The sequence below is a fragment of the Punica granatum genome, chromosome 5, assembly GCF_007655135.1.
Source record: "Punica granatum isolate Tunisia-2019 chromosome 5, ASM765513v2, whole genome shotgun sequence".
Classification (NCBI taxonomy): domain Eukaryota; kingdom Viridiplantae; phylum Streptophyta; class Magnoliopsida; order Myrtales; family Lythraceae; genus Punica; species Punica granatum.
In genome coordinates, this window is record NC_045131.1 from 10102645 (window position 1) to 10115980 (window position 13336).

The window sequence follows — 13336 nt, forward strand, 5'->3', positions numbered from 1 at the left end:
TAGCTCCTGTTGCAAAGGCGAGTTAAACTTAAAGCTGCAATGGAAACCGGGCTCTGAGACTGCTTTATATTGAAAATCAATGCTCTGCAAACCTTGTTGAAGGATCGCACTGTCAAATTGGAGAGGACGCTTAGTTTAAAAAGAAATGAGGGTAAATTGCACTGGCGGCTCAAAATTTTTTACAAATGTTTCAATATGGTACAAAAAGTTTTTTTTGCTACTTGATGGTACAAAATGTTTCAAAGTTATTTCAGTATAGTGCAAACTGTCATCTCACTATTAACGCCGTCAAGCCGTCCTTTACAAGACTGTAAATTTTGTACCATCATGTAACTTACGTAAAACATTTTGTACTATTAAATTACAACTTCAAAACATTTTGCACCATCATGTAACGTCCCACAAAAACCGATTTTGCACTATCAGCGTCGGCTTGATGGTGTCAATGGCGAGATGACGGTTTGTACTATACTGAAATAACTTTGAAACATTTTGCACCATCAAGTAGCAAAAAAAACTTTTTGTACCGTATTGAAACATTTATAAAACTTTTTGGGTCACCAGTACAATTTATCCAAGAAACGACAGTAGTTTCTCTCTCTAGCAAATGTCATAAGAGAAATTTGCATGGAATCTACGCAGAAGTATAACTCATGCCAGGTAAGAATAAGAAGCATTCCCCCATTCATTGATGAATCATAAGTCATTTACAAATTGACATGTGAATGTTACATATTTACACATGAGAATGTCGAGAGAATCAACAACTCAGATTCCACCAGTGACTGAGTAAACGGAATGTACATTGCAGAAAGTACAGGTTTTTATTCACAGATGTTCACAGTTTCTCTTATTAGCCAAAGGTCTTCTCAGTGCTATAGCACATGTACAGAAACCCATCTTCGTCCCTGAAGGACTGGTAGATCGAATCCATTCTGCTCGCTGCAGATCAGTAAATGTGGATAAGTAATAATATCACATCGCAGGAAAGAAAGAGAGCAGTAAATGAATCCCATAGGTGATAGAGCATGTTGAATTAAAAAGTGTGTGAACAAAACATGCTTTATTACCAGTCGATGGCAAGGTATTCTTCACGAACACGAAGAGGGCTTTTCCAGGAGCTATGTGCAGCCTGCTACTTAACAGGTGGATGAACTGACCAACAGACATATCCCGAGGGACCAGAAATCTAAAAGAACAGATGGAAGAGGGCAGAAGCGTAATAAGTTCGGCGAAGCAATATAAAGTTGGAGATGCAATCAAACAATCTTGACCGAGGCAAATGACAGCCGGCAATTCAGTCTTGTCATAAGAATAATGAAATGAAAGCAATGGTTTAAGATTACTTTTTCTTTTCCATCTCAGGCAGGTCGGTCCTTGAATATCTTTCAATGATCACCTACAAAAGTATCAAACAAACGAAAACTTTGTCAAAATTGCAAGGACCTAACAGCTTCTCCAAAACACTTAAACCATAAACGGGTCAAAACAAGTTCCTTTTTGAAATTTTCATGTCAGATAGACTGGACATCCAAGTTCACTAGACATTCACTTCGACCAGAAAACATGAGCCAACTCATTCCTGAGGTCCTCCCCCACCATTTACATTGGACAATACCATTCACTCATATAAATACCTAAGGCGCTCTAGAGATGATAATTGGTTTTTGAATTTTTAAAACTGAAATGCTACATGGCCTCTGGTCTTGAAAAACAACAATATGCAAGCCCCCTTAACAAATTGAGGGGGTATCCAATTTCTCATGGGCTGCAGATATATGTGATAGAGGCATCCAGTGAAATGAGGTAAAGTTCGACTCCAATTCAATCCTACCTGAAGACGGCTGCAAATGAACACTACACAACATCCATTCGTTTTCTGGGCAGCAACACACAAAAGAACCGAGCATATACAGCACATGTGATCCATTTGCACTCAAATTGACCATCATGACACTCAAACTTCACACCCAACCAAATATCAAAACAACTCACAGGTTTACGACCAAAATGCCCGGACACACTACCGAGGCATATCTCTTTACACAGTGCAAGCCAAGCTCTATCCAAATTCTTTTTTCTACTTTCATTTGCGAGCAGACTTGAAACAAGGAAGAATCCATTTTTTCTTGCAGAAGAAGTTAAGTCTGCAACTTTGCACGGGAGCAACCTCGCTGACCCAATGAATGATCCCTCCCTATCTAAAACTTAGGATCCAAGCAGAGCTAGGATTTTCATCCAAGGGGGGCAAAAATGTTACTTGATATAAATATTTTTTTTTCAGGGATAAAATACTAATTTTACATAGAAAAACTCATAAATACACATACTTTTGGACAAAATTTTAAAAAATTCAAAGTTAGGGGCAATTGCCCCCCTTTCCAATACATTGGCTCCGCCCCTTCCAACATACTCATGGAACTGAACCAATTCAGCATGTCTCGTTTACCACCAACTCTGCTGAAGCAGTAATGGAAGGACAAAACTGAGAGGAAAAGCACAACTTTGGGGAAGAACTTACAGGAACACGATCTGGGTATTTGACGATTACGCTCTTGGATTCTTCAACACGCTTGTCTGCACCAATCGACAAGACCCGAATAAAAAACACTACAATCCTCGCAGCAAAAACCAAACAAAAGAATGGAAGTGAAAAGGAATGGGAGGAACCAACCCAAGGGGAACTCTTCCTTGAAGGACTTGATCGTAATCTTCCCCATTTGATTTGAACACGCTTCGACGTTGGAGAGGAGACAATAAATAGAGACGTAGAGAGAGCGGCGAGAATGAATGAGGAAGACAAGGGAGAGAGCGAAACGTGTGATGCTGAAGAACCAGTTTTTTTTTTATTCCTATGAATCGGTTGCCGAGAAAGAGACAGACACAGCTCACAGCCAAACGCGAACAGCGGAAACGGCAACCACACGATGTCGTTTTCTTGCTCTTACCGTCGGCCGCTGATTACGACGACGAATAATATAACAAGAATAAAGTAATGATGCCGAGTAGATCCGGTTTCAGTTTGGGCAAATCCGAGCATGGGCCGGGCCCATTGAGCTACGGGCGTTTCTGTTAAATGCTCGATTTTGACTCTTGGAAATAGAGATGTTCATGGACAAGATTTCGGACGGCTGGATCCTTCCCAAATCCAAACTCTTAGGAAATGATCGATCTCTAAACTCTTTTCAAACCCATTAAGAATTTAGAGAAATATTTCAAACTCTTCCCACTAAGTTAACGGATTCTTACCCATCTTTTACTCGTAAATACACTCTTAGCCATCATTAAAAAAAAAAATTTGAATAGCAGCGACAACAAAGCAAATACTATACCAAACGAGTTTCAAGAATAAAAACACTTATTAAATTAATGTCACTATCGAAAGAGTTCAATGACATCAAGTTTTACCAATACAACGAGGAGGAAACAATAGATTTTGATGGAACTGTGTAATAGCTCGAGAAGATCAGTACTTGACCGATGAGCAGAGGCTGGAATAGCAGAGAGAGACGCGGGGATGATAGGCATGAGAATAAGATGTCAAGGGTAAGGGTGAGGGTGATGGGTGAACACTAATTGAATATATTTTGTAAACTTAACAAATGAATGGGGGAATTTTAATAATTATACCTCAATGGATTTGGAATAGATTTTGATACAAAGTATCAAACCCTTCCCAAATCCTACGGGGTTTAACAAAGAATTTCTAAACCCTTCACGTGACCGAACGAGTAAAACCCTTTTTTTTTTTTGGTGTGTATCTTGGTATCCAAAAGTCTAATAGAGTCTGACTAATTTAGTTGGGAGATCGAGTATTAAAGGTTATCCCTTTAATTACCTATTAGGGTCTAGGATGAGTCAAAACCCGTTTACAGAAACCCACGAACATCCTTACCTAGAAACTTGCGATTTTATGTTTTCAATTTTTATGGCAAGTCAACTCATCATAAAAACTTAAATTTGAGAGCCTCATATAAAATGTGAATTATTCCGAGGAAAAAAAAGTGGAAACTTGAGTCTACCAAATCAAAGTCGAACTAATTATTGCCCTTTCTAATCTAATTAAGGGGGGAAAATAGCATGAAGATTGAACTTATAATATTTTGTAAAACTCACTTCTGTGGGAAATCAACGTTTGAAAACTATATAAGAAGGAGAAAATATTGTTTGTTTTGTAGGTCAAATAAGGTTATTTATTCACAAAAATTTGATTTATAATGTATAAAACTTTTCTTTGAAACATCATATCCATTGGAACTCATGATTTTACGGGCTTTGAAAGAAAACAAACACGAAGCTTCGTTCCTCTCCTTTTATTGGAGTTACTTCGTTCCTCAGCTTCGTGTTCGCTTCTTTATGGGACTGCTAAGGACTTCAAGCCATCTAGTTCCATTCCTTTGCCTTTTCAAGCAGTCTTCGTACCATTCCCGGGTGACACTTTATATATGTCCAATGCGAGTGAAGGTATCAAGTGATATACGATTTGATTGGATTTTCTTTTCCTGGAACCACCTCTTCTGAGCCTGTCCTCTTACCATGTGGGGTCCCTTCTTCTGGAAAATCTTTAGTTGCAACTGGTCGAGCTAGTTTACTTCCAAGACTTCAGCACAAACGAACTCTGATTTCTCTCATTCGGTTCTATATTTAAATTTTATGGATGATCATCATTTCTATTTAGAAATTCGATTTTGCCTTGGTTCTGGCTCCAAGTTTATAACGCCCCACTTCTTATTTTTTTGGCAGACCAACTGTTTTTTCACCATAAAAATTATGAAATTTTCCTTTGTATTAAAACATGGAGAGTTGAATTGGATGCTGAACCTTGGCAGAGCTTTTCGGCTTGATGATTCCAGCACCACCGGCTTCTGCCATGAACTCGATGCGTTGATACACCCAGAGATCTCAAGGACGAGGTTGTGGCAGTCGATCGAGGATTAGAGCCTTACCGCAGGTGACACCATTCGTTATTGTTCAGCTTGGACCAAGACATCAAGAATACCGAACTAGGGCGGAGCGTATTTCTTTCTTTTCATTCTTGCAGCTCAAGGCAATGACCCTCTGCCAGGGGAACCTTACCCCATTCTAGTCATTGGAATGAAACTGATGGCAAGAAGACACAGGCTCCAGAGTGATGAGGTCCGCATTCACCCCGGAATTTCATATACAACAACTCGGGAACCCCTTGGATCAGTATCTGGAATAAATGTAAGACTATACTCATGAGTCGAAAAGTACGCTGTAAGATCAAGACATATTTTATTTTGTTGGCTCTTTCACAACATCTAACGACTTTCAATGACAAAAAATTCAGGAAGATAGGAAAAAAATACACCACCTTGTTCAAGCATAGGAAACAATAAAAAAATTGCTTGTTTAGGCATAGGCTTCAGGACTCGCAAGAAGGCATTCCTGGACGACTTTGTAGAGTCCCATAGCCTTGTCCTTGCCCTGCTTGATATCTTCCTCCTTCAGCTCCACACTTGCCTTGACGTGGTACTCGCTCGTCATCTTGCAGAGGCACCCTCTGTCGCCCAAAGCTTCGAATTTCACCTCATACACCACTGGCTCAATCTTATCGAATGTGATATCGCTCTCAATCCGGGTGTAATTGCAGATGAGCTTCTCAGTGTCAATAGCATCAATCCTGTGCTTCAACCACTGCAGGTGGCCACCTATTATAAAGAAAAGTAAATCAGAAACGCTCCTACTAAACGGAGCAATCAAGCTAGCATGGAAAGAGCATATAAAAAGGTGAACAAACGCTACTAACCACTGGCGAAGTTGGTCTGCTTGATGCTTTCCAACACCGCCATCTCTCTTAACAAATCCAATGCTCTTAATACCCTGAGAGGCAATCTTGGGGAAGAGGTTGTGGGAGTCTGAGGTTCAGGGCTGAACATCCTCGATGGAGCGATGGAAATACTAAATTCCTGGGTGAAGCAGGTAACCGCCATTTCTGTGTCTTAAGAGGCGATGAACATTGACAAAGGACGTGCTAGATCGGGTTCTAGTACTTTATTATCAAGCTCTGATTGTGTGCAGAGATGAGGAAGATCACATGAGCTTATATAGGTGAAAAAACTGCAGTATTCACTTCCAACTCCACGGTTTTCGTCGAACTCCATATTGGACTGATCAGCAATGGCTTTGATCAGTATCTTTTATAATGCAGAATTGTTTTCATGTCTTTAGTAATCACAGAAGCTGAACTATCATTTGATGGATCGTTAATGATTCTTCATATCTTGCAAGAAATTTGTCGGCGTCAAAAGCTAGTTTTACTGCAGCTGCTTCCTCAAATACACTATGAACAAAGAAACCCAAAGAGTACAAAACAAAGAATACCATATAATTATTGTGTTCATAGACCTCCCTTATAATAAAAAAAAGAGAGTATATTATATAATCAAATTATGATCCTATATCGATCGAAAAGATTGTCACTATGCAGTGGAATCGAATCCGCCCATAAATCCAATGGTTTCTCCATGTGACTGGCGTGCGATATGCCTCAAATTTTGAACAGTTTCCCTATTAACTGAAAAATAAAAACGTCACCGACTTCAATTTTGACTATTTCTTTTTTTTTTTTTTGCGTTGAAGGTAATTCTCAATTTTGACTATTTCAGATGAATTTAATATGCAAAGTTTCACTTGTTAATGATCATGGTCTGTTTAATGATCTGAGGATTCAAACGAATTCGGACGTGGTTCCATTCATCAGCACCATATCTCATCCAGTCTGAGCACGTAATTGAAAAGGTCGCGACATATCAGATTTCTTGGGGCATCGTTCATCAGTGCAATATACGTGCGAGCTCGTCAGGAGCACATGCGCTCCACATGGACCTTCCATGATTTTGATGGTTCAATCAATTAATAATAGGAGAAAATATCCATTGTTTAAAGCTTGGCATTGTTTATTTATTGTATGACTTCTAATCCATGACTCCTTTTATTTTGGGTTATTACGCCATATATCCATTGGTATCACATGTTTCTTAAATGTATCACATGATTTAAAAATTATTTAGAAAAGTCCATGGTTTACATTTAGTTCCAAATTTATCATGGCATTAATATTTCTGTTAACATTTAACGGTATTGATGACGTGGAACGTAAGTGAGCCCATTCTTACCACTATGATCCTTTATTCGGAATAAATTTGAGAAAAAAATTAAAATTATGAGATAGATTTGAGAAAAATTAAAATTATGGAATAAGTTTGGAGCCCACTTACGTTTTATTAACAAATAAATTTACAGCGGGATAGATTTAGAACAAGATATAAACCATTGGTATTTTTGAGTAATTTTTAAAGCATGAAATATATTTGAAAAAAGGTAAAACTATAGGATATGTGGCTTAATAACCCCTTTATTTTTAAGGCGTGCAGACCATGATATTTTAAAAGTCCTATGGATTTGGAATAATTGAGATATGATGAAATGAAATTCTCCCACCAATAATTGAATTTTCTCTGTTTATAAAATTCAAATCCAAAATCTTATTTAAATGAAAGAGAGATTAAACCACGAGAATCAATTCATGTCGACGAATCCTTTAGTTTTTTTATAATTAACTAATAAAATTGACTAAATATTTTTATTTCGTAAATTAATATAGAACGTATCCCTGCAAGTCAAGTTGACGAAATCATTATTAAACTTTAAATACAAATTCTACATTGCATATTTTGGGTTTTTTCATATTATGTATAACTAATATAGATTCTTAGATTTCCTTCAATCTAATTTAGACTGTCCATTTTCACACGTTGTAAAATTTCAAAAATATTTCTGAAAAATCATGATTTTGTCCCTTCATTATATAAAATGTGATTTTCAACCACAATTCTTTTCATAGGTTTTCGATCCCATCACAAATCTGGGCTGATGATGTTGATTCATGTTATTTCAACAAGTGTAATGGCACATGCTTTTCATATATCTGTTCATTTATAAATGTTAATATATATGTTCAATTCTGTTAGTATATGAAATTTAACACGAATGAAAAGAGCTAATTTTGTTTCAATTACTTATGGTAGTATGCATTTTCATCTATTAATATGTAGTATTTAATAAATGTCGGGTAGTAAAATATGTGTATTAATTATCTATTCTACTATAAAGGCTCATGAGTCATGACCATTTCTTTTCCAGGTAGAATGAATCATCACCATTTTATGACTATTAACTGTTTGAAAATATTTAATGCCAATTAAATATACTATGTGCAATTAGTTGTTTGGTAATCTCTAACGATATTTCATAAGACAACATTTTATAATGGATGTGCGATATTTATTAATTGTTGCGTCATTATAATTTCTCAAACTTTATATAAGAAGGGATCTATAGCAACTTTTATCCAGAAAGCCAAACCGGACACAAGAGGGGAGAATTGTACAAGCCTGAGAGCTGCTTCATCTCGAAGGCAAGCTAGGAGCCCTTGTTAGTATTTCTAGAACAAATGTTATAGGGTTGATTTTTCCAAATCGATTGACGTGGCACTTCCTGATTGGTCCACGTATGAGAGTCAATTTATAATAACGTTGAAGGTTTATGGGATAAAAATATGAAAGTAAAGAATAAAAATACTTAAAAAAAAACATTATATACAATGGAATGTCCGTATTAACTAGGGAGGATTGAATTGCTCATATTGATTTTATATGGTACGAAAGATTTAAAAATTCGCATGGAAGAAGTAGCCAACTTTAAAAGGGAAAAAAGAGTGCATATCCAACATATGTGGTCCCTATGCGATATCACTTGAGGTTTTTTTTTTTTTTTTTTGAGATCTTACTCATCATTTAGTATTATAAAACGATAACAATTGCAGCAAATCAGGGTATCCCTTCTTAAGATAGCAAGATGCAAGCTCATACCCACTTCTTTCTTTTCTCTCTTGAAATTCTTTGGAAATTTAATTATATAAAAATTATTATATTATAAAGCCAGTCCTTGCAATTTAGAAATTTCACATATAGGATGGACATTCGTAATACGGAAATGAATTAGAAAGATGCATTTTGGATTGTAGGAAAAATGGAGGGGAAAGCAAAGGAGTGGAGGGTCTTATTATATGGTGAGGATTATGGGCCCATTATTTAATTTTATTCATACATACGTAGGATTATCATGCTTCTTGCGATAGATTCATGAATTTGGTTGCACGTTGTAATCATGAATTCATTAGCACATTTCAATTATTGAAGGCAAGACACATGTCCGTGATTGTGATAGATTTATGAATAACCCGAGGCGATTACTAGTAGCGATGAGCTTAGTCCACGTACCACGCTGATTTTTAGGATATTCCAAATCCATTCTATCAACTATCTTGTATTACTATCAAGAACAAGTACCTACCTCATAAAAAATATGTTGAATTGATGGGATAATCGGCTTCCTTTCCGCGTACATATTTGTAAACGAGTTAGAAATATATAGATGACAAAATATGAATGCAGCAAAGTCATTCCGTGTTAAAAATATCATATCATCTCCTCTAATCAGAGAGCGGGAATTCGCTTGCGTCGTGGTCAATCCAGAGAGCAAGAATGCAAAAGCTATAGCTTGGCAAAAACTTTATAGATGGGTTTTCGATTCTCGATTCTTCAGAGCGTGTTGCCCGAATCTACACTGAGTTTTGCTAATTACTCATTTTCGGAATCGGAATCCAACCGTTACGGATTGCGCGATAACGCATCATCGATTTATAGTCAGAACCAAAGTAGGGGAGCCTACAGTGACTGAAATCAAGACCTTACAGCGATGTATGTGCTGGTTGTTCAGCTTCACCGAGATGTATACGGTGACACGTCCGCTTTATACGGATACGGATACGGACAGCGGTGGACAGGCTGGGGTTGGGGGGGTCACCGGCTGTTCCCGGTACCCTCCCACCGACCGGCTGATCTCCCCCTTCTCCCATGTCACCAAATATCTCCCGTCCCCCACACATCGACGGCCAGCACCCTTCCACCCCAGCCATCGAGAACAAATCTCAGCCGTCGATTGTCATCCCTCAAGCCTCCCAAAGTCATTATCCTCCTGCTCCCGGCGCACTATCTGCCGACGTTCGTGAGAGATGGTGGGGCCCGCATTCTTATATGTTAGGTGCTTGTGCACCGGGAGCATCATCTGTCTGCATACAGGGACATTGGCCGGACGAGTTTCCTCTATAAAAGCCCCGGCCATAGATCGTCTCCCTCGCGCCCTCCCCCATTTCTCTCTTCCGTCTCTCTCCTTTGGACAAACTCTCGAGAATCGCTGCCCGCTTCCCTCGGAGGTCCGTCGTCTCTCTCTCTCTCTCTCGTCTCCGTCTTCTCTCCACCTGCGCTGTTTATTTTTCGTCGATTTTGCTGTTCTTTCGATGTCCTTAGCTGCGTATTTGCTTGCGTTGAGTGTGATGTCCGCCTGTTCTCAGATCGGACAGTTCCAGCTCTCTCTCCGATGATGTTGTTCATTTTCTCCAAAATTTTGGATTTTGAGCTGATATCAGGTGGGATCTGATGTCGGGTGTACCGTAACTCTCCCGTGCTTTTTCTTTGAGTGCTTTCAGTTGCCAGTATGAATAGTAGTCGACATATCACTGTCGGCGCTGATTGATCCTTCTCATGCTGTCTTGCTTGAATTAGGCAGAAGTTTGTTTGGTCTTCGGGAAATTAGGTCAGTCATGCCTCTGTTTGAATGTAAATTTTTATATCGAACCGCTTGGATCACTCCTTACCAAATGTCATGATAGATCTGTCGAAAAGAACGACGTTTTGGGTCTTGCTCAAGTCAAATTGATCAAATCTAAGCTCCTGAAGGCAAAATACTGCAGGGAGTAGTTTGAGTAGTTTAATGTCTCCAGATTCACATCAATGTTCAGTGTACTTAAATTAGCTTGCGTTCTTTATGACTTTGATTTCTTGCTTTGAGCCGTTCTAGCTGCTTTTTTCGGGGTACTGATTGTTATGTTATGTTGCACTTTCAGCTTGAACGCAATGGAGACCTTCCTATTTACCTCTGAGTCTGTGAACGAGGGGCACCCCGACAAGCTCTGCGACCAGGTTTCGGACGCTATCCTTGATGCTTGTTTGGCGGAGGACCCTGACAGCAAGGTTGCATGTGAGACCTGCACCAAGACCAACATGGTCATGGTCTTCGGTGAGATCACCACCAAGGCCAAGGTGGACTATGAGAAGATCGTGAGGGATACTTGCCGGGAAATTGGCTTTGTCTCTGACAATGTGGGTCTTGATGCTGACAACTGCAAGGTCCTCGTGAACATTGAGCAGCAAAGCCCCGATATAGCCCAGGGGGTGCATGGCCACCTGACTAAGCAGCCTGAGGAGATTGGTGCTGGAGATCAGGGCCATATGTTTGGATATGCCACTGATGAGACTGCGGAGTTCATGCCGTTAAGCCACGTGCTGGCCACCAAGCTTGGTGCCCGCCTCACTGAGGTCCGCAAGAACGGGACCTGCCCATGGCTCAGGCCTGATGGGAAGACCCAAGTCACTGTTGAGTATCACAATGACAATGGCGCCATGGTTCCGATCCGTGTCCACACTGTCCTCATCTCGACCCAGCATGATGAGACTGTGACCAATGATGAGATCGCCGCCGATCTCAAGGAGCATGTCATCAAGCCTGTGATCCCCCAGAATTACCTCGATGAGAAGACCATCTTCCACCTCAACCCATCAGGCAGATTCGTGATCGGAGGTCCTCACGGAGATGCCGGTCTCACTGGCCGGAAGATCATCATTGACACCTATGGCGGGTGGGGAGCCCACGGTGGCGGGGCCTTCTCTGGGAAGGACCCCACCAAGGTTGACAGGAGTGGGGCCTACATTGTGAGGCAGGCTGCTAAGAGCATCGTGGCAAGTGGCCTAGCTCGGAGGTGCATTGTGCAGGTCTCTTATGCTATCGGTGTGCCCGAGCCCCTCTCAGTCTTTGTAGACACCTACAAGACTGGGAAGATCCCCGACAAGGAGATCCTCAAGATCGTGAAGGAGAACTTCGACTTCAGGCCCGGGATGATCGCAATCAACTTGGACCTCAAGCGGGGCGGCAATGGCAGGTTCCTGAAGACTGCTGCCTACGGGCATTTCGGAAGGGATGACCCCGACTTCACATGGGAGGTGGTGAAGCACCTCAAATGGGAAAAGCCCCAAGCTTAGAGAAGCAGGCGAAATTAAACCCGCTTATTTTTTTATGTTCCTTTTGTTATCATTATTATTTGGTCCGTTGCCATTGCTTAGAGATGTTATTTTCGGGTTCTTAAGAGTAGAGGGAAATATTCTTGAAAGGGGAAAGAAGAATTGCCTGTGGCGATGGGATAAGATTGAGGTCGGTCTTGTATTGCTTGTTTACCTAAATGGCATATTACCTTTGTACGACCATTGCGGTAGTAATATTTTAACTATGGGCTTGCCAATGAGCAATATTTTTGTGGAATTCCATAAAGGTCTTGTTCTTGAATTCTAGTATGGTTATAGTTCAAATCGAATATTTTACGCTGGCTAATGGAGGTTTTGCAGTAAGCTTTGGGCAGGACCTTGCGTGTAATCTTGATTGCAAACCCGGTTCAAGCGGGGGGTTTCTATTCTAAAGACCATATCCTTGAGCCATCCTTTTCTATTGGGCTGCTGGGCTTTCTCCTCTCCATCGGGCCTCCAACTTCATATCAAGCCTCATACGGCCCCCTCAAAATCCCGTGTCTTACCCGACTGTATGGTCGCATCCAAAATCCCGTGAAGTGTGAAAAATGAGCGTAAACACTAGTAAAAGGCAAAGTTTGTATGGAAAAACTTGCATGCCCCCTAGTGTGAAAAGCAGACGTTGTGCAACTAGGTTTGATATATAAATGAAGTGAACTTCCAATTTTCACAAACCACTTGAAATTAACATCTTATCACATTGTCCTATCACCGTATCATTTCTTTATATTAGATGCATCGTGGTTAATCCCAGCATTTGGTTAATGGAGTTGAATCGTCACCGAGTGACAAGCACTTGGGCATAACAATAATTTGCGAATAGAATCTCAAAGATAAAAGGTCCTTACCTAAGTTTCTCTTATGCTCCAAAGTGAGGCAACATGCGTTTTTTCTGAATTTATGAACCACCATTCCATGAACTATTATGTTCCAGAGTGAGGCAAGAAGAAATGAAAGTTTTGGTCTTTCTTTTTCTTTTCTTTTTTTGTCTAAATTTGTGAATCACCATTCCATCAACTAACGTGAACTAATTGAAGACTTAAAAGCATGCTCGCAGTGGAAAGTGGAGCTTTAACATTTTGAAAAAAAAAATGAAAAATGATTAGAAAGCACCA

The 13336-nt window shown here is 39.9% G+C and overlaps 3 protein-coding genes across 3 annotated transcripts; 1 reads left to right on the plus strand and 2 right to left on the minus strand.

The window, feature by feature from the left end:
- Positions 1-661: 661 nt before the first annotated feature.
- On the minus strand, positions 662-2841 carry LOC116207513 (autophagy-related protein 8i-like). The gene is made up of 5 exons (XM_031540483.1): positions 2675-2841; positions 2522-2577; positions 1347-1399; positions 1071-1189; positions 662-942 (listed from the first exon to the last, which is right to left on the minus strand). The coding sequence occupies exons 1-5, from the start codon at positions 2718-2720 to the stop codon at positions 854-856; spliced, it is 363 nt and encodes a 120-aa protein (XP_031396343.1). The 5' UTR covers positions 2721-2841; the 3' UTR covers positions 662-853.
- Positions 2842-4610: 1769 nt separating this feature from the next.
- On the minus strand, positions 4611-6051 carry LOC116208780 (pathogenesis-related protein STH-21-like). The gene is made up of 2 exons (XM_031542339.1): positions 5771-6051; positions 4611-5672 (listed from the first exon to the last, which is right to left on the minus strand). Exons 1-2 carry the CDS (start codon positions 5952-5954, stop codon positions 5374-5376), a joined length of 483 nt encoding a protein of 160 aa, XP_031398199.1. The 5' UTR covers positions 5955-6051; the 3' UTR covers positions 4611-5373.
- Positions 6052-10228: 4177 nt separating this feature from the next.
- On the plus strand, positions 10229-12483 carry LOC116207764 (S-adenosylmethionine synthase 5-like). The gene is made up of 2 exons (XM_031540854.1): positions 10229-10300; positions 10991-12483. Exon 2 carries the CDS (start codon positions 11001-11003, stop codon positions 12180-12182), a length of 1182 nt encoding a protein of 393 aa, XP_031396714.1. The 5' UTR covers positions 10229-10300; positions 10991-11000; the 3' UTR covers positions 12183-12483.
- Positions 12484-13336: the final 853 nt, after the last annotated feature.

What these genes read in the sequence shown, in the direction of transcription:
- LOC116207513 (XM_031540483.1), bottom strand. Translation starts at nt 2,720, where the DNA reads ATGGGGAAGATTACGATCAAGTCCTTCAAGGAAGAGTTCCCCTTGG. An exon ending in AATACCCAGATCGTGTTCCT is followed by an intron (nt 1,400 to 2,521) that starts GTAAGTTCTTCC and finishes ATACTTTTGTAG; the next exon opens with GTGATCATTGAAAGATATTC. An exon ending in CCTGAGATGGAAAAGAAAAA is followed by an intron (nt 1,190 to 1,346) that starts GTAATCTTAAAC and finishes CTGTTCTTTTAG; the next exon opens with ATTTCTGGTCCCTCGGGATA.
- LOC116208780 (XM_031542339.1), bottom strand. Translation starts at nt 5,954, where the DNA reads ATGGCGGTTACCTGCTTCACCCAGGAATTTAGTATTTCCATCGCTCCA. An exon ending in GCAGACCAACTTCGCCAGTG is followed by an intron (nt 5,673 to 5,770) that starts GTTAGTAGCGTT and finishes TCTTTATAATAG; the next exon opens with GTGGCCACCTGCAGTGGTTG.
- LOC116207764 (XM_031540854.1), top strand. Translation starts at nt 11,001, where the DNA reads ATGGAGACCTTCCTATTTACCTCTGAGTCTGTGAACGAGGGGCACCCC.